The 24,210-nt window shown below is 43.5% G+C and overlaps 2 protein-coding genes across 2 annotated transcripts in view; one reads left to right on the top strand and one right to left on the bottom strand.

Moving 5' to 3' along the window:
* The window catches only part of CSMD2 (CUB and Sushi multiple domains 2), a 325,013-nt gene that overhangs the window by 22,696 nt on the left and 278,107 nt on the right, over positions 1 to 24,210 (top strand). Inside the window, exon 2 of the mRNA XM_084497137.1 lies at positions 14,736 to 14,994. Within this exon, the coding sequence (XP_084353263.1) occupies positions 14,838 to 14,994 (157 nt within the window). The 5' untranslated portion in view covers positions 14,736 to 14,837. The remainder of the gene's footprint in view (positions 1 to 14,735; positions 14,995 to 24,210) is intronic.
* LOC311423183 (uncharacterized protein C1orf94) lies at positions 3,698 to 10,905 on the bottom strand (the record flags this gene model as incomplete). The annotated part of the gene is made up of 6 exons (XM_084496865.1): positions 3,698 to 4,021; positions 4,694 to 4,875; positions 5,513 to 5,584; positions 6,623 to 6,792; positions 7,584 to 8,059; positions 10,676 to 10,905. 6 exons carry the CDS (start codon positions 10,903 to 10,905, stop codon positions 3,946 to 3,948), a joined length of 1,206 nt encoding a protein of 401 aa, XP_084352991.1. The 3' UTR covers positions 3,698 to 3,945.

The following is a 24,210-nucleotide window of genomic DNA, read 5'->3' as shown; positions in this document are numbered from 1 at the left end:
GCAAGCTATATATAAAATATAACAGATAGGCAAAAATGTATTATTAAAGCTATCTATTTTTCCTTGGCATTCCTGTAATTTAATAAACTGCTTGAGCTCCATTACTGTGGTTTATGACATCACAAGAATAAAACCTATCCTTTGATTAATAGCTACCCAATCAATCCCCCTCTCCACACACGTTAAGTATAATGGACTTAGAAAATGAGCTTGCTTGGTTCCCAAAAAATTTGGTTTGGATAGCTGAACTAAATGACTTTGGGAAAAAATCTGCAGTGGTAGCAGCACGAGCAGTGTGAGACTCTTAGAGGGGAGGGAGAGAAGCACTGCTCTGTGCTCACAGATGGAGGTGGTGCTGTCTCCAAAGTAATGCAAGCCCAGGTGACTGCAACTCTGAGAAGGCTGTTGCATCCTCCAGTTTATCCTTTCTTTACTGGAGCAGCAAGGGTAGGATTTTCACCATGCTGGGGGAAAGGGGGTTGTCTTTAGAAAGATTTATGATTATTTGGTGCCCAGTTCTGTAGATCTGATTAGCAGGACAATATCAAGGAATATTTGAAAGGGGAAAGACTGTGCCTGAAGCCAGTAACTGCAATGGCTTTTGGTCCCTTCTAGCAGATAACAAACACAGAAGTTCTAGATAATTTGATAATCTGAGTAGTTTCGTATGCTAAAAATTGGCAGTTCTTACATGTAAACAAATACTGCCATTGTACAGAGCTTCTGTAAGGTAATATCAGTTGCAAGAAAACAAATTTCTTCTTCCCTTACAGTGAAGGAAGATGACCTAGGATAAGAGGTAAATTGCGTTAGTAAAGAAAGATGACCTAGGATAAGAAGTGAATTGTGTTTTGAGATGTACGATAGTAGGAGACAGGCAAGAAGTTTTTACAGTCCCTGGTACAAAGTTTCTGTTTTTACTGTGATTCATCTGTAAGGAATTGGGATCAATAGAACTTGAACCTTGATTTTTTGAAGGAAGTCAGGTAACCTTAGACTACTTGAAAACACTTCTGAGGAGAAACAGGTTGAAGAAAGGGGAAAGAAAGGGAAATGTTAGCATGCTCAGCTGGTTCTTGGGTTTCTGACTCATATAGGCTTTATCAGTCTCGAAACCTACATATATATATATTTAAATGGTAATATTGATCTATGTACAGGGATTCTCTAAAAGCCTGTGTGATGCTAGGCAGGAACCTGGAACCGTGGTGGCATATGTGTGCTCAGTGTGCTTTCAGATTTTGTAACGCTCTGTGAAGTTCTAACTGAATCAGGGATGCAGTTGGGTTGATTCCACCATTGGTGTGCTAGCCCTGGTGATTCCACCCTGGTTGTCTCACGGTGTGAGATTCTCAGAAACGGAACAACAGAAAGGAGTAGCTTCAGCATCTGTAACTGGTTTTGGTATTGCCTGAGAAGGGTCTTGTGTGCAGTCAGGCATCGGCCACAAGAGGCCTGCTACATCCCTTCTCTTCAGACCTTTAAAAGTACTGAACAAATCTGAAACTTCTGTAGGTAGGTAGAATAGGGCCACTGAGAATGTGACTTGCAGTAAATCCTTAAACGGTGAGGAGTCAACAAGATTAAAATGAAGTTGACCCTTTTTAAGAAGGGTTGCTCTTCTGAGACTATTGTGTTAAATACATGCACGAAGGGCACGGGAGGTTCGTAGCAATACCATGTCGAGGGTGACCTTTATCCCCAGCGAGCTGTCTCTGTGGCACTGACTGTTACCTGTAGTACTTTCACTGTAAGCGGCATGTCGTGGCCCTCCGAGGATCTTTGAACAAATCCCTGGAGCCAAAGCAGTGCGGTTTGCACAGATGTGGGTTATTCAGTGAGCTGAATGCATAAGGAGAGGTAAGTGTTGTCAGGCGCTGATACGGCTTGCTAGAGCAAACGACTTGTACGCAACCTTGTGCTCATGAGACCTAGATTCACTGATGAGAGCACAAACTCTGCAAGTCAAACACCTTTATGTTTGAGATTCCCCCCAGGGGAGGTTGGGAGCAGTGATACCTCTCCACCAGGGCATGGTGCAGCAGCCTTGGCCTTGAACACAGAAGCTGGGGGCCAGGAAATGCGATATCCCTACTCCCCTCACAGTCAGAACCATTTTATATGGTGGAGGGGGGTAGGAAATTTGGTATTTCATGGTATTTCCAGCTGTTGAAGCGTCTCTGTTGTGCCCTTTCCTGGTGAGAAAAGAGCCATTACTACCCCTGTAGAGAGGGGGAAATCAAGGTGCTGGGGACAAAGTCCTACCGTGGTCGTGCTGTGACTGTGCAGAAGACAAGAGTCTTGAAACCGACTTGGCATGCTAACATCTGAACTGTTCCGTTCTTCCCTTTTTCTGTCTCCCTCCTTGCTCATATTGACCACTTGTGAGCTATGGAGCTCTCTAGAAAATAACCAGCTGTTTCGTTAAGTGAATTTGGTCTATCCTTCAAGTTGACAGATGATTTTTATTATGTACTATTACTTAATGAACTCTTTTGTGGCAAATGTAATTCAATACAGATTCTAATTCCCAGTTTGTCATCAGTCCTTTTGTAAAGGAGGAAAAATGGGAAAGGACTTGATTCCTTTATCTTGTTATGCTAATTGCATTAGGAATATTGGAGAAAACAGCCAGTGGATTTAACAGCAGAAAAATCCAAGCTTGTATTCTGCTGAAAGAAAATGGGAATTTACTGGGGCAGAACACAGCAGACTTCAGCCAAAGCAAATTCCGATCCAAGTTTTAGATTTTGAAAAACAGAAGTAAAAAAAATCATACTCTGTAAAACTCTTTTTGGAAAGGAAGCCTGTGGCAGACAAAATAGATGATGCATGGAGAGAGTTGTGAGAGCAACTTGGAAAAAATTCGTTTCTTGCTAACTACAGAGGTAAGAATTTGGAGCTGCGTGCAACATCAAGTAAGAGTGGGATGCACTGGAAGGAAATGGCAATAAAGGTCAAGCTAGCGGAAAAGTGTACGTGAATTTTGTGCCCTCTAGAGACTGACTTGTGCTCTTGAGAATATTTGACTTTCCCTGCTGTTAGTGCCCTATAACTGGATGAAACGTTGGATCCCTCATTTCTCAGATTTCAGCTTTTTAAATTGTAAAATGGAGATAACTTCCCTGTTCCCGCCTCTGAGAGATTTGGGACAAGTGTGTTGTGAAACGGAACTGTGGAACCGAGCATGAGCAAAAAGCTCCTGAGAACTGGAATACTCATGTAGCTATAAATGGGGCTCGCAGCCACGTATTGAATAATGGCTAAGAAAGGAAATATTGACAAGCGTCTTCATTAGGTACCTTTGATCCTGTGCTAAAAACAGGACAAGTCTTGTGTGTAGAAAAAAACATGCAGTCTTGCCTTAGTGCACTGGTCGTATTGACTGTGGTTATAGCTGTGGTTTGGGTCACTTGTGTTTAATGAGCCTATGGCCTCATTTGTTGCAGGACCCTGGAGGTAGCTCATTTTGTGCATCTTGGCTAATTTTCAGTCTGCCGAAGGATCACACAGGTTTTTCTGTACCAAACTGTGGTACAACAAATAATATATTTGGTTGAGGACTTGTCATTAACAAATTTTGTGTTAATCTCACTTTGAATAGATGACAAAAATTGCCATCTCTGAGACTTGTGGGCTTCTTTTGTCGACCATCTTTATTGTACCAACATTGAAATTTAAGCAGCTCAGACATCTGTCATAACTCAAACATTTTTATTATGTCTTCATCTTCCAAAAGGAAAAAAGTCCCTTTTTCTGTCATCCTAAAGAAAATTATTTCTGATGCGTTGTCACATAGCTGTTTCTTACCACAAAAGCCACATGAGATTATTCTAGATAGAAATCTTCACTTTGGGGAAACCTGAAGTCCTTACAGGATCCTTGGACTTCTAATAGATACTAATTTTTTACATGTAAATATCAGGATAGGAGAAGTGGGTTCACTTAAAAGTTTATACAGTTCCCACTGGAAGAGTAGTTGGGGTTGGTCCTCATGACTCCGCTGGCTGTAGAACTAAACCTAAAACAAAAAATAAAATGTGGTATAGTATCAGGAGATTACATCTAACCTCCACATTATTTTCTTTATTTAATGGAGCTTTCAGAAGCATTTATCTGCCTTTTTTTTTTTTTTTTTTTTTTTTTTTTTTTTTTTTTTTTTTTTCAGACTTGTAACACAGTTTCTGGAAAGATGATATAGGGAAAGTATATGCTATTGTTGTCTATCCTATAGGTAATGAAAGATGATACACAGAACTTACCCAGAGCAATTGTGACCAGACCCTTGGAATAAGCTGATTTTTATCTACAGCTGTTACAGAATCATATTAAGATGAATCCTTTCATGACATTCTGACAGTGTCAAAATGCTTTGTTTCAATCATGCTGAAACATTTGCCTTTTGCTAGGTTAAGAAATATTTGTTCTTTAGCCATGATGTTTATTAGAAGCTCTAGGAGTGAACTTACAGTGTAGTGTTTGGCTTCATTCACCTAAAATCAATTACTTTGTTCTTGTATCAAAATTTTCTTGGAATTTCTTGCCCTGTAGTAACTTCTGTCTTTTGTTCTGACGTGGAATTTGGTGAGAATGGAACCGGGAAACCCAGTTGCTGATTACATTGTGGGCTCTAAATATTGCAGCAACTGACAAAAGGATGCAAAACTAGAATGCAAATTTGCATGGCCATTACCCGTAGGAAGGAGAAAATGGGTACGGGGTCCCATCTCCTGCTGTTGGCGGATCCTGGATGTTGGTGGGTAGTTTAGGCAGGGTCCTTTGCTGGTATGGAAAATCCGGCTGAACAACAGGGATGTAGTTCAACAGAGGTGGGTAAGGTGACCGGAAAATGTGCTGTGGGTTATATGGAGCTACCTGGGGAGGAGAAAGAAACAGTGCACAAGAATAAATGGGACAATAATGATGACAAGCAGTGACCCTCAAAATATAAACTGGAGTTGACCGAAGTATTATTGTTGTTTTTAAGATTTTTTCCCCCACTTCTGGTATCTCCTTTAACCTGCTGTTCTTTTCAGTGCAGAGACTTCTGTTGCCATTCAATTTGGGCTCTGATTGCTTCTCTTTAGGAGGCATCTTTCAGATAAGTCTCTGGAGCAAAAGCTGGGGTGGCTATGCAATAGGTACAGCCATGGGAATTTGTAAGTTCTTCCAGCCTTTTTGATACTAGGAAAAGGTTGCGTTCATTTTTATACAAATACAGACTTTAATGAACAAATAAATGCAGTATAAATAGAGGAGACAGATAATTTCGTATAAAACTGGAGTATATGCAGTAGATGGTTTTTAGAGGTTTAGGACCATCTCTTGAGCTATTTGGAGCAAATACTGCTCCAAACAAACCTACCCCCATCTTGGCATCTTTTTCCCCAAATATATTCTTGTGATGGCACCAGTGTCAATCTTGGCACATGACAAACACTTCTGACTAATCTATTGTGCTTAGCATCTGTATTCAGTGAATTAAAGTGTATTTGTAACCAGGTCAACACACCTGTCTCGAATAACATCCAAAGGAAGGGTGCAGAGCTTGCTGATAAGGGAACCGTGCTCGCTGATATGGACCCTGTTAAGCATATGTAAGACAGGATTTTTAAAAACAGTCTGAGTTGATTCATTAATTATTAAGTATTTTCATGTAAGATTATAGGGGAACGTTATGTTCAAAGAAACCAGGTTGAAGTAAATGCATTTTTAAACTTTAGCAAGTCTTCTCTTTGTCTTCCCAAGTCTGAGACCTCCAGAATAGGTGTCAGCCTTCTGCCCTGTACCTTCTGTTCTGCCTGGGGAAGAGCTCGCTTCCCTCTTGACTGCTGGGAGGTGGAAGGACAATGTGCTTGTCCTATGCTAAGTAATCATTGACTTAATGAAACATGAAAATTCTTGGACTGTAAACCTGCAAGGGAGCTTGGTGTGGCACAGGAGGTTTGTCCATAGTGGTCTCCTGCTCTCTCTCCTTTCTAACAGGCTGTTGGGAACTTTTGGCAACATCTAGGATGAGCTGAGTTCTGTTAGAGAATGTAGCTTTTTTTTTTTTTTTTTTCTCCCCAGTGAAATCAAAGGGTGAGAATAGCTCATAGAAAGGCATGGATGCATGGAATTCTCTGTATTCTTTTATTTCTTTTGACTTAAGCATTTGCCGCTTTAATAACCTTAGTTGGCTTTTTTACTTGGATATGAGGTCCTGTTTCACTAGGCTCAGAAGCCAGTATCCAAGTCTGTAAACAGAATAACCACACAAAATATCCCCAATGAATTGTTAGGTCAAAATATTTGTAATTACATTATAACTATTTGTAAATGCAAGCTAAAAATAGAAAGTAATGAATGCTAAAAGGCCAACATTCAGTATATGTGTCAATAAAACATCATCCATCGATCACAAATTTCCCAGAGGACTGTAGTACATACGCTGATAATGCTTTGTTTGTGACCTAATGCCACTTCTGTGTAATTATTCATTTTTGGAATAGCAGTCTGGTTTCTTTTAGGCTCTGCCCTACAAATCAGAAAGCACTTTTAAGAGCAATGGTAGCTTGTGCCCTGAGCTTGTCAGTATGGACCTGGGGACGTAATCTCAGAGTCTAGATTTAGTTTATTTTACCTGAAACTGAGGAAAGTTCGAGGGGTTTGGAAAGACGGGGAGTGGAGGGAAGCTCAGACTTGGCCACACCAGCTGATTTAATGCCGTGGTGGTTGTAGTAGTCGAAAAGCGTGGAGTAAAAGTATTGGCACTATATTTAACAATTTTTTTATCCGGTGTTGCGGTAGTTACTGTAAAACAAAACAAGGGTAAAGATAAGTCAGCATTCTCTCATGTGTGGAACACTTGCTATTAAAGGGACGTGCTTTACCTGTAAGCAAAATGCCAAGGTACCAGTTGCTTTTGCAGGCTATATTTCTGGAGCACAGAGACCCAAACTTAGCAGTTAGCAGTTCAAATTCACTTGTGGGGCTGTTCAACTGACCCACAGGACCCAGAGTAAATTTAATTGCCTGAGCTGTAAGCACGAATGAAATGGGGCAAAAGGTTCTTACTCTATTCCTACAGCGTTCAAAACTCTCAGACTAGGAAATTACCCCAGAAGAAGCTGATTGTTTGAGGCCTCCAGACTGTGGTCCATCTAGGCCAGAAATGTAAACAGCAGATTTGGACATGCAGCATTATTTTGGTTTGTTCTTAAGTTACTTTGGATCTCTTAAATATCTCTTTGGGAACCCAACAAATCATGACAGTTAAAAACAAACAAATAACAACAACAAAAACCAACAACAAAATACCCAACAGCACTCCCTCCCCCCCCATCTGGGGAAAAAAAAAAAGTTTATAGAAAAGATTGACCAAATATATAAATCGCTGTGGTCACAACCTTCCTGTATTTCTCGTTCATTGATGTGAGAAAGACATTGGATAGATGCTGGTAAGGTGGGAGAGCAATACGAGCATCTAGTAGGAAATGAGACTTTGTGAATGCAAAGGCCATCTGCTTTCCAACAGCTTCTAGTCCGTTTTAATTTTCCTAAGGCTCCCAGATGCTGTTCAAGCACCATGGCCAGATCCATACCTGGGTTCTGCAGTGCCTTTGTGACTGCATTGGAATCGGTTTTGGAGCAGGTCTTGGCAAATGCTGGGAGCTGCTGCTTCTGTGCTGCAGCTTGACTTTCTGCTGCTGTCGGTGGAGCTGATGCAGGTGTGCTGTTCTTCACAGAGCTGAACGTGCTGTTCTGCATGAAATCTGTCACTGCCTTGGGTTCTTCAGCCATTGCCTGATTGTCTGGGCCCTTGGCAGTGTCTGTGTGCTTCTGCAGACCTGGTATCTCTGCCTTGCTGCCCCCCGTGCTGCAAGCGCCTGGCATGCTGCCGTCCTCCAGCCCCTTGGAGTTCTTGTGCGTCTTTGCTGAACACAGGAGGTTGGTGATGGTGGATTTAGCAGAAAGCTGAGCGTCACAGAGAGCTCGTAACTTCATCTCCCTTTCTCTGTTTCCAATCACTGCTCTGTATATACTTTCAAGTCCCTCTGTTTCATCTAGCAACCCATCTCTGTAAGAAAGTAGAATATGGCTTCTGTTCAGTTTGACTTAAAATTGAGCTAATCTTGACTCTTAAACTCTGTGATGATTTTTATTTCATCAGTCAAAGAATGTTAGTTTAAGTCCGTGATTCTGGACACAAGAAAGGATTTGGGGATTGCATGCCTTTTCCCGGTGTCCCTAATAGGAGAAACCTTGTTTGCTCTCAGTAGTCCAGCCTTGCATGGTTTCAACCTTCAAGGCTCAGTGGATCTTCAAATCTTTGCAGGATGAGGGCCTAAATTTCCTGGGACTTATCTGTCATTTACAATTTTGTTATCATTTGTAAGGATTTAACGGAGCTGGGTATAGTAGTATTTGTAGCTTGTTAACCATCTTTCATATAGGAACCCACTGAAGTCCTCAGGGACCTGACAATGGGACTGCTGCCAGGGCTGAACAATTTTGTGTTCCTTTGAGGCACACCTAAGTGCCTGTAATGGTTACCTGCTCAAAATACTGTTTTAAATTCCGGTTTGCTCTTTCATAGCCAAGTATGTTCAATAACTTAATGTATTATCAATTTACTCTTCTCAGCTTCAGGGAAAGACTGATGCTCTGTGCATGCACTATGCAGGTACATATATGGTATATAAATATCACAAAAACTAGGAAACTAAATAGTAAGCGTATCTAATTATCTCTAATCATATGATCACTATAATTAGTAGGATGCTTCTTTTTCCTCTATTTAAAAAAATGAAAAGAAATATCTCTTATCAAAAACCTCAACAAGCTTATCCTCTGGATAGCAAATTGATAGGTTATTTCCATTTTTATAAAGTAAAGCCTATTTCATATAACTTTTTTCACCCCATCTTTTATTGGAACTGCTCATGTGTGCATGGCTCTGCACCCCATAGCCCGTGTGTCCCCAGATGTGTGGTTCTCTCGTTTATATGGTGGTGCAGTATGAGAGGTGGGAAAACTTCAGCTGTTCCTTCATTGGGGATGCAGAGACAAGCTTACATCTTGGCTCCATATGGAGTTTTTTTTCCATAATCTGTTTTTTTTTTTTTTTTTTTCTCTCAACTCGAGGGGAAAAAATCAGCAACATCTTTATATGATTTAAGAATGATTTTGGTTTGCTAGTGAAATGCTTACATATCTGAGGAGGCTTGGAGATGAGTGGGAATTTAGCCCTTCAGTTGAAATAAAGAATCACAGTGATAAGTTTCTGATGTTTCCTTGGAAAAGCCAAGGGAAGAGAAGCGAATTTGGTGGTGCTGGGTTAGGTGTGCTCCCTGGATTTGAAATATGGGTGGCTCAAACTTCTGTGGGGTCAGAATGAGCTCATGGCAAAGGCCTGGTGTGCTATAGCAGCCTCACGTTGTGCAGCGAGGTCACGGATTGGCTTCACTGCGGGAACACTGAAGGTTGATTTAGTGTTTAGGAAGGTGAAACTTGTTGTTTGTTTAAAAGATTCCAGATACTTTTAAAAATGAGCATACCAGCAATTTGCATAAGTCAATATTTTAAAATAATTAAAGATTGCTAAATCGAGCAAGGTCATACGGCGTAATCTTTGGCCGCTGATGTTGTTGCAGCTGATGAATTGGGGAACACCTTTATTGACAGCTGGCATACAGAAAGATTAAGAAAAATCTTACAATAAGGCTTTCAGGAGTAGTAGAGGTGCCTAGGGTATGCAAGGTAGGGTATCACGGAACCACAGCATGGCTGAGGTTGGAAGGGACCCCCTGAGATCCTCTGACCCAGCACCCCTGCTAAGCAGGGTCACCCAGGATGGCATCCAGGCGGGTCTTGACTTACTTGGTTTCAACCTTCAAGCATTTATTTTAGTTTCTTTAGGAATTTGTTAAGAATATGGAAGAGAAGAAAGGAGCCAGGATTCAAAGGTTGGGTTCCTAGGTTTCTCTCTGACATAGTGTAGGCACTGCCCCTGCTGTGCCTCCATGTCTTCATCTGAAATCATCTGCTCCCTCGATTTGTAAAGTTAGCTTTTAAAAGCTGCAATAAGTGTTTCCACTGCATCAGGTAGGATGGGCCAGGTTTGTATTACGTTTTGTTTAGGTTTTAAGGACACGTGGACATGTGCTAGTACTTGCTGGTTGATAGCTGGATTTGTAAAATTTACTTTTTTCTGCTTCAGGAGCATACAGTAAATATTATCCTATTAATCTGAAGAGCATATTTCCCTCCCTTATCATCATTTGTCCTGTGGAACATGATTTGGCATAATTTTTTCTGTGCTAAATTCAGCTTTTCTTTGTAAAGATCAGCTGTTTACAGTAGCTTCCTTATAACACTTTAATTTTCGATTTTGCTCTTTTGAATGCTGCTTTCACTTTCTGTAAATATTTTGATGTGTGTGTAGTTGTTTTTCTTTAAATGTTGTGGGGAAGCGAATGCAGCAGCTGCTTATGGTGCTTCAGATTCTGAAGTAGTTAGATTTCATGGGGCACACTTTTCCAAAGAAAATGGGTTATAGTGGAAAAAGTGGGAATGCTTCGCCGAACTGGGAAGCTGTCAGAAAGCAACGCAGGCACCCTGTGTCCCAACTCTGCACTTCCACAGGTTAATAAAGCCCCGTTGAGGAAAGCCTAGCAGCCCTGGGGTCACTCACTCGTGCTGGGAGTTGCCGTTGTCTCTTTGAAGGGTCTCCGACGGCTCCGAGCAGAGCGTGGGCTGCAGCTCTTCCGAGAGGCCTTGGACGCGTTTCCAGATCTTGTGGCAGGCCTTATCCAGGCTGTCCTGGGGGGTGTTGTCGTGGATCCAGATGTGCCTGGGGAAAGGGCCCAGTGGGAACGGCCCCTCCGATTTGACTGGTGGAGCTGGAAACCCACCGGTGAGCATCTTTCAGCCTCTCTGCATTCAGATGGGCTTTGTACAGGGGATGTGTGTGCAGGTAGCAAACGGAACGAGGAGCCGTGGCAACCACGGAACTGCAGGGCAGGGAGGGTAACTGGAGGCATCCCCGGGGCTTCCAGCAGTGGGGATGGAAAGGGCATTGGTACCCTTCACACAGATTAGAGCTCCCTGGCATAAACCTGTATACTTAGACTCCAGTCTTCCTGGGTTTGGTATTTAACTGTCCTTCCCTCTTCTCCCAAAGCTCTGCTTTGATCTTCCCAAGGAGAGCACTGAGCACCGTCTCTGGTCCTGTTCTGTTCTCTTGCCATCAGTCCCCTCCTTGTCTGTCCCTGTTTGAGGCCCATCTAGGAACACATTTAATTCCTGCTCAAGTACTTTGTCCCCTGAAATTCTCTGCAGCACACTGTAGATTCCCCCATCCACAAGAAGTCACGTGCAAGTCTACTCTTACAAGGGAAGAGAAGGAAGGACTAATTCTGGCTCATCTCTTTCAATAGCTGAATGTTTTTTGTACAAATAAATAAATAAATAAGGGGAATATCTCTAGATGCCTTGTGAAACCTTCCACTGCTGTGCAAAAAGGACTCCTCCTCAGTTTTGGAGCCTGCATATTCTTAAGCAATTAGGGCTACAGAATCTTGAGTTCCTTTTCTTTTCAATATCCTCTGTGGCATTTTGTGTGCTGGCTAGGAGCTGGGCTATAAAATTGATCTAGGTATGAAAATAAAAGGCAAAGTATTTTTAAATCTGAAAAACATGCCTTCAGATACAACTGCATGGTGAGTTCTGTGTTACCAAAGTCATTACATTGTACACCAAGGTCTTGGCTCTGTAATTATCTCTATTGAGGTAATCCTGAACTGGACTTGTCAAGTAATTTAAGTAGTGACTGCAACTTCTTGCTAATAGAGATATTCACAGCTGTCAGCTCATGGTTATGCCCACATGGATGCTGCTTTCCTCCCAGTAGTGGTAATGCAGCTAAGAGTGAGTAAATGTGTGGTGTTCAGTGAGATGCTTGTATTCCCATATGAAATTATTAATAGTGGTGTTTTTAATTTGAGTGCACACGATCATGCTCCTAGTGTGAATGCCTTCTGTGGTTCCTCATTTCACCACCACAGTGGTGGCATTTGTGAGCCAGCTCTGTGTCTGTGTCCACTGGAGCTTGATGCTCATAGGAGAGAGAAGAAGGGAGAAGGAGGAGCCCTAGGGATGTGACTTGGTGTTAAAAGTAGTGGGAGAAGTTGGCTTTGACACTCGTTCTGTTTAGTAAGTCCTTGCCCTTAGCAAGGTCTCAGCTTCTCCTCTAAGAAGCTGCTGTGAGGACATGGCTCATAGCTGTGAATTGCTCTCAGCTCCGTGGATTAACCAGGAATCAGGGTGTTGCAATCGCTCTTATTTGATTCAGAGGAATCACAAAACCGTTCATACTGTTTTGGCAGGGAGGGTGAGGCACACTGGGCTAAGTAAAATTGGAAAAAGTTGGCTAAATATTTGCAAAGACCGAAAGGCAGCGAAGTCTGAAGGCAGGAGACTTATTTGAGCCCTGGCTCTGACTGTGGGTGGCAGTGCAGAGCAGAATTTCCCAGCTTCTGGTGGGTGCCTCCACCGAAGGCAGGATTCCTCTTTTAGTAGAGAGGTAATTTTGCAAGGTGGGAAGTGCAGCGAGTGGTGCAGGTTATAGTGGGGCTGTTAACCAGGACCTGCAAACATCTCCTTGTCAAAACTGGGTTGTGATCGAAGGTGGTGGCTGCAGTGACGGTTTCTGCCGTATTCATCAGTGTTGCCCATTTAACAAATAAATGCTATTTTTTTTTCTTTTTCTTTTTTTTTTTTTTTTTTCTCTTTGAGAGATTAAGAGCCTAAACCTCGTGGTTTTGAGCAGAAAGCTTCCTTGGGAGGAAATCCTTAATTTGAAATAGGTATGGTTTTATTTACCAGGAAGAAAGTGGCATTGTATCTCCTCAATGACTTTATTATGCCTGTGGATTGTTCTTGATGCAGGGCTAGCTGACTTTGGCTCAGCTGATGCTCTGCTGGTGTGCAGCAACCAAGTCACATCTTCGGCTGAATGCAGTTTCGGGATGGGGAACTCTTTGAGGTGAATGGCTGTATAAGGGAAAAGCAATGTATAGAGCTGTCAAGTGTGGTACCCTGTTTCTCTGCTCCTTTTATATTTGGATCTATGCCTTTGAACAATAAGGTCTATTTGAATAGGACGCTGCAGTTTAAACAGACATAAAGCAACTCTTTCATGTAACAGCCCTGGTTGCCTTGGCTCTTGGCATTGGCTCACAGTGTAGGCAGTGGAAGGATTCAAATGCAGAGGGGACACAGGGGAAAGTGAGTGAGAAAGAGGATTGATTTGAGGGCGGAGGGACAGATTTTCAAGCCCTCGATATAATTTGTTTTTAGCTGTCAAATAAGCTCATTCAAGGCAACCGGAACAAGGCTGGAGAAGGGGGGTTTGCAGCAAGAAACTGCAGCAAATGCAAAGCGCCAAGGCAGGGGGATGGGTGGCGGGGCCGGGGCCCCCCCAGGAGCCAGGGGATGGGGTTGGGGGGGCTTTGGGGTGGCAGGGGAAGGGCTGCGGGGGCCGGGGGGCGGCAGGCAGCGGGATGGGTGCTGCCCCCCACCCGGAGGTGAACGCCGAAGTATGTTTTTGCTGGGGAGGGGAGGGGATTTTCCAGGGTTCTGCTGTTTTTAAAGCTTGAGCATCACGCGTGAGCCGGAGTTATTTCCCTTCTCCGTGGCTCTGAGCATCGCCGTCAAGATAATTAAGTTCCTGGATGTGTCTTTAAGGGGCTGCATTTTTTCCCTATCTTGCGTGCAGCCATAGGGACAAATGTACTAACAGACATTTTTAAAAAAAAAAAAAAAAAAAAAAAAAAAAAAAAAAAAAGGAAAAAAAGAGGGGGGTTAGAGGAGAAATACCACTTGGAGCAGCCCTGCAGAGGGGCCGCAGCACCACAGCCAGGGTGCCTGGTGGCCCAAGAGAGGGGGCACCCCCAGGATACCGCTGGCCCCAAAGGGTCCCCCTGGGACTGGGGCTCACCCCATGCTGCTAGGGCAGGTTGCAGACGGGGGGTGTCTCTTCCGTGACTCATGTTTGTAAGGCAATTTGCTTCATCCCCCAAATTGTGTCAATATCATCAAGTTGTTTACAGAGGCTCGGGTGGGGGGGCCCCAGGAGGAGGCTGCATTGCTCTGGCAGATGTCTTAATAGCAGAGCTGCTGCCTGCGCGTCCATGCGCGTGCTGTGCTCCCCGGCAAACGGGGGGCCCTGGGACTCGCCGCAATGAAAGAAACCTGTGGTGTGCATTTAAAAACAATAAATGCAACGCTAAAACATAATTTGTGGTTTGGTGGTTCTGGTGGGGCGGGGGCTGGTGGGAGGTGTGTGCTGGGTCCAGGAAGCGAAGGCGAGCCAGAGCCAGGCTGTGGCTGCACGGCAGCCCCTCGGCGCAACGCCCGCGCCCCCTCCCCAGGATTTAGGGAAAGAGGAGAACAAAGATGTGGGAGCGATTAATCAACTGGCTAATAAAAAAGTATAAATCCCTGGGGACTGTGTGCTGCTAATGCCGGGGAGCTGGCTCAGAGACAGCCACCGGGAGGGACGAGCCAGCCCTCCTCTCCTCGCCTCTCCTCTCCCCGAGCCGCTGCCACACTTGGTTCATTCCAGCTGCAGAAGCTCAGAGCCTTCCATGCGGTGGGATTTTTTTTCTGGGCTGAAAAAATTAGAATAAAAAAAAATCACAAGCCTGACCTGCTTTTTTTTCCCCCCTCTTTCCTTTCTCCTCTTCTTCTAGCCGAGCTGAGGACTATCCCAATCGCAAAGGGGGAGAAAAAAGGGGGAAAACCCAACAACAACAAGCAACCCCCAGCACACCCCATTCCTGCCACCCTTTGACATGCAACCTGCCTTGGGATGGGACAAGCTGGGATGCAGCTGCAGCCTTGGAAGGAATTGGGGGAAATTGGGGATCTTTGCTCTCATGACGGTGGAAGTGAGCTCCTGGAGCCGGGTGCTGCTGCTCTCCGTGGGGCTGCTGGCTGTCTCAGCGACCGGTAAGTGTCATGGAGAAAGCTGGCAACTTTAGGAGTATTTGTCTTCCTGCTGCTTAGATCCAGGGACCACTGTTAATCCGCTTTCCTGGGGACTCTGGGGTGTGTGTGTGTGTACTTGTATGTCAGCACATGCTTCCCTGTAGTGTTCAATAAGGAGTGGATTTTCCTCAGACCTTTCTGCGAGATAGTTTGCCTCAGTCCTTTGGGAGCAACAATTTTAAATGATACGGTTATAATAGGTGGCTCTATTTGTTTTTATTTCTCCTTCTGGTGGCTCAAATAATGTGTGCTCACTTGTCAGACAATATGCAAGATGACTGAAAAATGCTATCACGGTTCCCCTTCTGTCTTTCCCTTGCATCTTAATTCATTATTTCACTACCCCGGTATTTGGCTGTGGCTGATATAATAGGTTTAGGACTCCTTGCACGAAGATGGAAGCACTCTCCTCTTATTCTTCCTGCATTTCAAGTTGATATGCTCTTATAGATGAGCTCCTCAGTCTCAGCATCTTGATTTTTGTGAAAAATGTTTATTGACTTGGAAGATAGAAAGACACTTGAATTTGGAGGGGGGTGGGGGGGTGGAATTTGCTTACGTCTCCTCCCTGGTTTCTGCAATTGACCTTGTAGCAAAAGCATATCTAAGGACTGAAGTTTATTTCTGGTGTAAACAGCAAATATTTAGGGACTGTCCTTATATGAGCGAGTGTGGGAGGGGGAAGAGTGGGAGAGCTGAGCGTTTGGCAGTGTCTTCTTTCAACGCTGCTGTGCCCCGATTTCCAAGAGTTTGAGTAACGTCTGTCTTATCTGCTGCATCCTAGGCTAGAGGAATGTATGCTTGTGTGTGTTCGTGTGTAGGAAAGCTGCTAGTTTTTTTTTTTTTGGAAAATCTTGTGTTACCTCAACACTGATTTTTATTATGTAAGGCAGACTTTCTCCGAAGAGATCCAGAATATTTAACTGCTCCTCCCAAGTATGCTTGCAGTAGACCCAAAGACTTTTGCTACCTGGAATCATCTATGAGGGAAGGAGGTAGAACCACCCAACAACCCACAAGTTGTAATTATGGATGAGTACTTATTTTTGGTGATTATTTTTCCTTTCTTCAGCAGGAGCATTTAGCCTATGCACAAGAGAACCATTCCAGCAGTTTCCGTTGTGCTTTTCTGATAGAAGTAGAATGATGCAGAGGTCCCTAAATGTGATTTATTATGTAAGGGTTTTACAGCTCTTTTTTTCTTCTTTCAGGTTATCTGTAGCTTGTTCATGCTTAAATTTTCCAGGTTTCTTCCTGTAACTGCTTGTTCAGTATTTCAGCCTTTCTTCTCAGGCCCGTAGCTCTTCTCTCTCTGTATTTGGAGTGCTGTTCTGGTTCCTTCACCCAGGGGTTGGTGCTCTGTTGTGTTTTCATCTCCGCAACTAAATCTGCAGAAGTTTTTTTAGATGTAAGGTGTACCTATTTATATCTGAATAGTGGTATTTGTCAAGGAGTACTTTCCCAGGTACTCCTTTTCAGCAAATTCAGAAATCCAGGTAATGATCTTTTTGCTAAGGCAAGGGATCAATTTTGAAACCAGTGGCTTACTCCAGGATACCCAGAACACAGCGAACATATTTACCAAGTGAACGCAGCCACCTTTCTCCAGAATCCATTGCAGTTTTAGGGTTTAATCCCAGAAATCAAGTTTAGTCTAGCAGGGACTTCTGGTACCTTCGCCAAGCAAATCATTATCCTCAGTGGAACAAAGTTCCTGAGAAGCTTCACTCCTGATCTCGCCTTTTCGTAGGGTTTGTGAAGGTAGCAATAACCCCGAGCACCCATAGTGTGGCAGTAGAGCTGTGTATATATAAACATATATATGCCTAAAACTATCAGCTTGTAGTTCTGGACGTCTGAAAAATAAAGAAATCCCTACTCATCTTGTATCAGATGTGTGTCAGCAGTCCAGTTGCCCAGTGATGGCCTTTCAAAAACCGGCTGGTTACTGCATGTGCTTTCTTCTGATGCCACGGCATCCGAAGGCAAGATAAGGTAGCTTCTGTTTGGGCAAAGTGACCCAGCTGTAGGGAAGGGGTTTTGTGATGTGCTGCAGTTTGCGGTATATCTGGGGGCTGAGGGAGGAGGAAGGGTTCACAGCCTCCCTTTTTTTCAGTGGTGCAGTGATTTGACAGCACTTTCAGATTCGAGGAGGGCACTGAATTTGGCTGTAAGTTGACTGTGATTCATGTGTGGCCTCTCAAACACATGTTTAATGATTCTGATATTTTATTTCTTTCTTGTCAAAACAGGTGCTCTTAATAGCAATAAGAGTAATGTTTTTCTGTTCCTTTCTGGGTAATTAGCTATGCACTGGCACTGGGACATGCACTTGGTATGTCTGTTGGCTGGGTATATGTGCAATTTCTTTTGAAGGCCTATTATAAAGGAGGTCTTGATGCTATTATTCACACTGCTTTACTAGTCAACGTCTTGTTTGGTACTGGGTAATGGGAAGATGCACTGGCTTGAAAGATGATCTCATCAGTTTAAACCCCTTGTAATTTTCTTTTTTTCTTGATGGAAAATAGTTTTTGCCAGAGTCTTCCATTGAAGAGTGGATGAGTAGGAAGCTGTTTATGAGTTTTGATGTATGTGTACATATCTATATTATAAATCATCTTTCCATTTTGTTCTGTTTTCTTAAATCTCCACAGGACGAAGAGTGAATCGGGTACTTAGGTACTTAGTCTGCCAGGGAAGCAACTTCACTGTGAAGTACTCAGTGATTTGAGTGCATTTTTTAAAGGGGTAAGGGTGTGAGATGCTAACTCTCTGAAGTGGTGGATAGATGTTTTTACGTAGGAGGGTAGGGAATAGTCACCAGCTTGATTATATTTGATTGTGGCACATGATAAAACTACAGTATTTTATGACAATAGCTGAGTATATCATTTTGATCCGAGTCCTACTATCAGTGCTGAAGCAGTGTGGATATCACTGCTAAATGGAATGAATGATTCCCACTTACTCATTCATGTCTTGCTAATGTCTTTTGTTACAGGAAGGGAGGCGTTTATGGCAAACATTTAGAGGGTGCAGCCTTTTTTTGCATGGGATCAGCCTGACTTCATAGTGCTTAGAGAGGATGGCAAAATGCAGAAGGCTTCGTGTAGCTGTGCTCCCTCCTCACCCTGGTGACTGGGGCCTGGCCTGTAGGTTTTTGTGTTCCACAGTGGGGTTATGCAGGTGATCCTCAGCTGGATGGGACTCTGAGACAATCCTTCCCTCTCCATGTGCCTGGACAACTGTGTGGCACTCAGGTTTGACTGCCTGGAGTGTAGTGAACTTACTTTCTTACCTCTTCATACTGGTTTGCACACCATCCAATTTCATCATGGTTTTCTCCATACAGGTGTGTGCCCATATTGATGGGTTGAGAAAGGCAGGGGAAGGAGCCTTTAGTAGGAACACCCTTAGTGCTGGGTGGTAGCCAGGACTCTACTTCAAGATGTTTAGGTCGCAATTCTGTGGCTCTGCCTTGCTGTGTAACCCTTGGGAAGCAGTTTCACTTCTGTCTTCAAAGTCTTTGATGGAGTTCGTCACTTGGGATACAGGAGGCTTTCCTTTGCCATATTCATTCCCCGTTCATTGCCCGTCTCTCTGACTTCTGTTGTAGCTTCTCTGCTGCAGAAGAACATCTCTAAGCTCAAGTTTTCCAGCTTTCCTTTCCAGGGAGCCTTTGTATGTCAGATGCCTCCTAGGGAAATTTTGTATTCAGCTGGTGGATGGACCCCAGCTGAGCCAGCCTGCAGTGGACCAGAGGTGGATGTCTGCTCAGCTGATGCGCAGTGGCTGCCTTCCAATTGTCTAGGAGTGTCTGTCAGAAGAAGGCAACGTCAAAATGGGTACAGGGAATGTGGTCCAGGCAGTCTGCAATAGATCCCAGTGGATATGCTTTTTGCTGAGGTGGCTTAGGGTTCAAGGTGCAGCTGAGCTGTTGATGTCACGTGTAGGATTCCTGCTGTGAATAATACATTTTCTTATACAGGAACGACTGCCTCATTAATCTGGTTTTAGAGACAAGCAAAGAATAATTCTTTCCCCTGACTCTATTTGCTGTTAACTGTTTCTACCTGTGCTCCAGGGATTTGCAACTGCTCAATTACTGTGTACCACTTGCTGCCTTGCTCTGTTTCCTGAGAGGCCATTTTTTTTGTGAAATGCCAAATTTCACAGCTGTGTTTCTATTCCTGCTGCAGGCCCTCCTTCCTCCCCCAGTAATTCCAACTTAAATTTGGCATGGATCTTGACCAGAAGAAACAAAAATGTTAATGGTCGGACAGGTCTGGGGGGGAAATCAGCAGCCTAACCTTTTTAACCTCAGTTGAGTATTATCAGTGCTTCTGGAAAGTTGGCTGAAGGATGTCTCCTCTCTGATCTGCTTCCATCAGGTGTATCAAAGCCCTTAGCTGCTACTTCTCATTGGAGATGGGAAGGATGTACAGTATTCTGGCTAGTCCATTATAGGATTTGGACTTGGGTTTTCTGTTCTGACTGTGCAGGTAACCGTTTGACTGATCATTTTCACTGCATCACATAAGTTGAGGCTTATAGCATAGGTGTGGCTGGTATGAAGGTTTTGAGGAGAAAGCTGCAATAGATGCATCTTTGTTCATCTTATAAGAAAAGCCTTGCTAACTCAAATTTTAACAAAAGTGTCCCAAGACGCAGTGCTGGAGTCATTTTTCATAAGCTTTAGTGAAATTATATCAAATCTGTATTTGGCTGAGTGGGTTTTAAAATGCTTCTGTATAATCTTCTATATTTGGGAGTTTCAGAAACACCATGAGTAGGCCTAGATTTGAAATATATGCAACAGAAAGCACAGCAAATTCAAGTGGAAGGGGAGAGGTGAGACTTTACTTTTAAGGGATATAAAAAGAAATAAGTTGTTGAGTAACAAAGATTCTGTTATGCCTGACTTGGTCTAGCTCTAAGTTGCCTGTCTAACATATCCAGGAACCGAAGGTGTCATAGGAAATGTAATCACATATGTTGACGGCAACACACAAGTGTAGCCTCTGTGGGTACAGATGACTGGGGGCACAGTTAACAACAGCATAAGGCTTTAATGGGTTTTAAAACCAGGTAAGCTTTTTCTTCGCCCAGGAAGACTGACCCTAAGAATGGAGCTCCCTGTGGTGGTGCCCTCACGTGTGCCCACGGGGCAGCCCAGGTCGTCCCTTATCGATGGGACACAAGCTGCTCTCTGTACTGAGAGACTTGCACAAGGTCACTTAGGGAGCTTTTGGTGTGGCTGTAAATATGTCAGGCTCAGCCTTAAACACAAGATTGCTTTCTCTTTTTCATTTCTTAATTCTCTGCAAGGTGAGCAAAGCTCCTCGTTGGGAGGTGCTTCCTGCGCAACTGTGAGGTGTTTCTGAGGCTTCCTGAGGTGAATGCCTACTTGGAAAGCAATGCAAGTGTCCAGTTCTCAAAGAAATCAAGATGGAGATACAATAAAATAAAATAAAATGTGATGGTAGCCCCTATAGTTTGTGTTTACACTGTTTCTGGAGGAGTGAAGTACAGTGCAATTATGGAAATCAATGTACTTTGCTTGCAATAAACATGATGCAGCGCAGTAATCTGCAAAATAAATATGCTTCTGCCATGCTATGCAGTGGCTGACTGATCTGATAGTGGTTAATGTGTAATTGGGAAAATCCCATTGATTAAAGAAATCAAATTAACTCAGTTTCAGTCTCTTTGCTGCCATGGACACAGCCAGAATGGAGCTAGTATGCTGCAGCAAGCTTGTGTGCAATTTTCTTATACCTCCCTTGTGTGAAAGCAGAGCAGAGGATTTTTTGGTTTGTAGTTTTCTTTTGTCACTTCACCGTGGACGTAGTATGGTGGTTTTTCCATCTTCCCAGGCTGAGGTACAGCAGTGCCTTGCAGGAACAGTTGCAGTAATTTTCTGTCTGAGGTGCAGACATCGCTGCCATAATAATAAACTGCTTGTTCGTGTGCTCACACTGTGGTCTGCTGGATGGAGGGAGAACCAGGGACTTGGTCCTGCTGCTAATAATCATTTCTGCGAGGCCCAAATAATCGTGAAGCAGGGAGATCTGGTGATTTGTGACTTTCACACGAAGTGCAGAAAGATTTTTGCAACTGTGAGGCCTGGAGCAGCTCTGGTTGCCAGGGAGATGTGTGATAAGGAAGTAATTAAAAAAAAAAATTCTCCCTGTGTTACTGACTGCAAAAAATCTACTTGAAATTGAACCGATGACTTGGCTCAGGGGGAAGCAGGTATTTAGAGTGAAAGAAGGGGAATGTGACTTGAAGGAACACCCATCCAACATGTTTTGTTAATGTATTTGTAGCATGGTGAACCCAGCAGCTTTTTGGACGAGCAGAGGCCCTTTTGTGTCCAGTGCTGTGTAAACACACAGTTGGAGGCAGCCCCTGCCTGGAAGATTGTACAGTCCAAGCTATCAACACTATCAGCGAGTACTGGATATAATTCCTGAATGTTAGAGGAGTGCAAAAATTGGGGGAGACCACAATACAGGGGGGTTTTCTGCCCACACTGCCAAGTCTGCTTCTTCAGCCAGGTTTGTGTAAAGACAAAGATGAGAAAGGCAACCAGCACCACCAGAAAACAGCTTTATACTCATGTGTACATCAGACTGGGCTTGATAGGAGTGCTGCCAAGCTCTCACAAAGGCCTGGTGTACCTCAGTGTTCTTGCCATTTGTGCTTCCTTCTTAGTAATTCTAGCTGGCCTCAACATGCAAGTCTTTCTCCATCTGTAATTAGAAGGAAATCAGCAGCATCTTATATCCTGCTGACATGTTTTCTTCCCTTCCACCTTCCGTGTAAGAAGACCTTGCTGCTCCTGCTCAATTATCAGCCCTGTGAGAGAAGGCACAGGGCAGAAACCGTCCAAAGACATTTTGCTGTAAATGCAGGGCAGGGGCGAGGTAGGACCAGATACAGAAAGACTTGCCCAAGGTCACACAGCAGGTAACTAGATAGACTCCAGGTCTTCTCAGACGGTACTGATGCTGGACTGCAGCACAGAAGTGCCGTTCTGTTGCTGCTGAGAGAGGAGATGTTTTCTGAGATGTTTTCTCGCTGCAGATGAGGTCTGAGCGGTGTCTGTGCTCGCGGATGTGAAGGTATTTTACAGTAGTTAAACTGAAACAGAACAATTTCTCAATACATTTATCAAAATGTCTGCAGTTCCCATTTCAAGGCAGATAAAACAACAATGAATATCAAATAAAGTTGTCTTTATCCAGAACATTTAAAAACAAAGAAGATTGGTTCTTTTGGCCTCTGGCTTGCACTAGCACTCTGGAATGCTAACTCTGTTCTGTCATGAAGAAATAGCTTTATTTGGGCTTCAACACTTGCCTTAGTGCCACCTACGTATCCCTTAACTTGAGCAGCAGCTACATTTTGTTTTCCTTTAGCGAGATGTAGAGCAACAGGGCACTGCACCAAACCACAGTCACTTAGCTTGATTATCCTGGCCCCATCAGTGTCTCCAGAGCTAGTTGTTTTAGAAGGTGCAAGAGCACTGAAATAGAGAGACAAGGAAGGTGAATTAATCACCGCTGGAGAATTAACCACAAGTGGGGATTTTATGGTTCAGTGCTCTCCTGTTACTTGTGCACTTGCTCTCTCCCTCCCAACCGGACAAGGCATCGAAGCCCAATTCTTGCTGTTTTCCATGGCAGTTGGCTCTCTGGAGTCCTTGAGGGCACGAGCCTTTGTCCTTGCTTCACTTCCCTATCTGTAAAATGGGGATAAGTAGAATCTGTAAAACCCTGAAATGATTTACAGATTTATTCTGCAGAGATCCCAGTATGTTGTGATAAGCTTTCAGCAGATACAAATTGCACTGTGTTGATTAGCCACACAAGTTTTATGCTCTTGGTTCTCTCCCTTGATTGCATGGAGTGAATTCAACCATTTCATGTACAATTTGGGATTAATTGTGACTGACATTCTGAGGTGAAAGTTGTCTGTCTGCTGCTGAACTTCAAGAAATAAAGTACTCATGGCAAAAAGTCAGAAATATAATGAAATGCAGTTTCTGTTCCAACTCAGGTTGCTTAGCTCCGTCTGCAATTAGTGCTGTATCACTTGCACAGTTTCTTTTATGTATAGAGCCACGCTTGTGCCTTGCATTGAAAGATTGCAGCACAGCTTTTAAAAGAAGAGCGTACTCCAGCATAGGTGGGAAGGTGGGAGACGTGCAGGAGACAAAAACGTCAGGAAATTGAATACTGGTCGTAAGCAAAAGCAGGCAGAAGGGGTGGTCTGGACCTTCAGGTTTTAACCTATTGTAGAATCCTTGGCTTTCAAGCATTTGTTTAAACTGTGTGAGCTTCAGCTTCTCGAACAGAGTGGAAAAAATAAATAATAGTACTGCCTAATGTATTAGGAAGATGAGTGTTTCAGGGACTGCAGAGATGAAACACAAGTTTTTTTCCTAGTTATTGTGACTCCCTCCTATTGGTAATTCAGCAAATCTTTTTAGTTAACCTAGTGAAAATAGAACTTGATGGAATTGTTTCAGTGGCATCTGTCATTGCTTTTGGAGCCCGTCAGAGGGCTGGTGGTGGCACTTTGTGCCTGAAAGAGGAGGATGAGTGGATTCCCTTAATGCTCAGGTTGTTTTGGTTTTCCAGAGTTTGCCAGAAAGCTTCACAGCGTGTGATCACTTGCATATTATCACCATGATACCCTCACTCTGCTTTTGTTACCGGTGCATTCCCAAGCTCAGGACCTAAAGGCTTGTACAGGGCAGTCACCGATCCTGTAGCCAAAATGACCATTTTTAGCTGGCATCTTAAACATCTTTCATAGAAGCCAGTCTTGCGGTTTGAGGATGTAAGGATGCACTGGGTCTCATTCTGTTCCCCGGTCACGCCTCCTTCACATTTCTGTAACTCCATTATCTTCAGCAGGATTTTTCCCTCCTCTAGTTGCTGCAGGGCAAAGGAGGATCTGGTTCTTTGTCAGATGGATGCTTGGTCTGAAGTTCGGTGAGCAGTTAATGCCAAGGTGGAGGTACAGAAAATGGAAGCTTATTTCTTCTGTAACAAAGGCACAATTCAATGTTCCTTTCCCATTTGATACACTGAATAATAATATCAAGAAAAATATATTTCCTTCCAGAAAGGAAATCTATTTCCTCAGAAGGATAATGAAGCC

Source organism: Aythya ferina, assembly GCF_964211825.1.
Source record: "Aythya ferina genome assembly, chromosome: 24".
NCBI classification, from domain to species: Eukaryota; Metazoa; Chordata; class Aves; order Anseriformes; family Anatidae; genus Aythya; species Aythya ferina.
The sequence above is the reverse complement of the archived record's forward strand: the minus strand, read 5'-3'. Positions and strand labels throughout refer to the sequence as shown.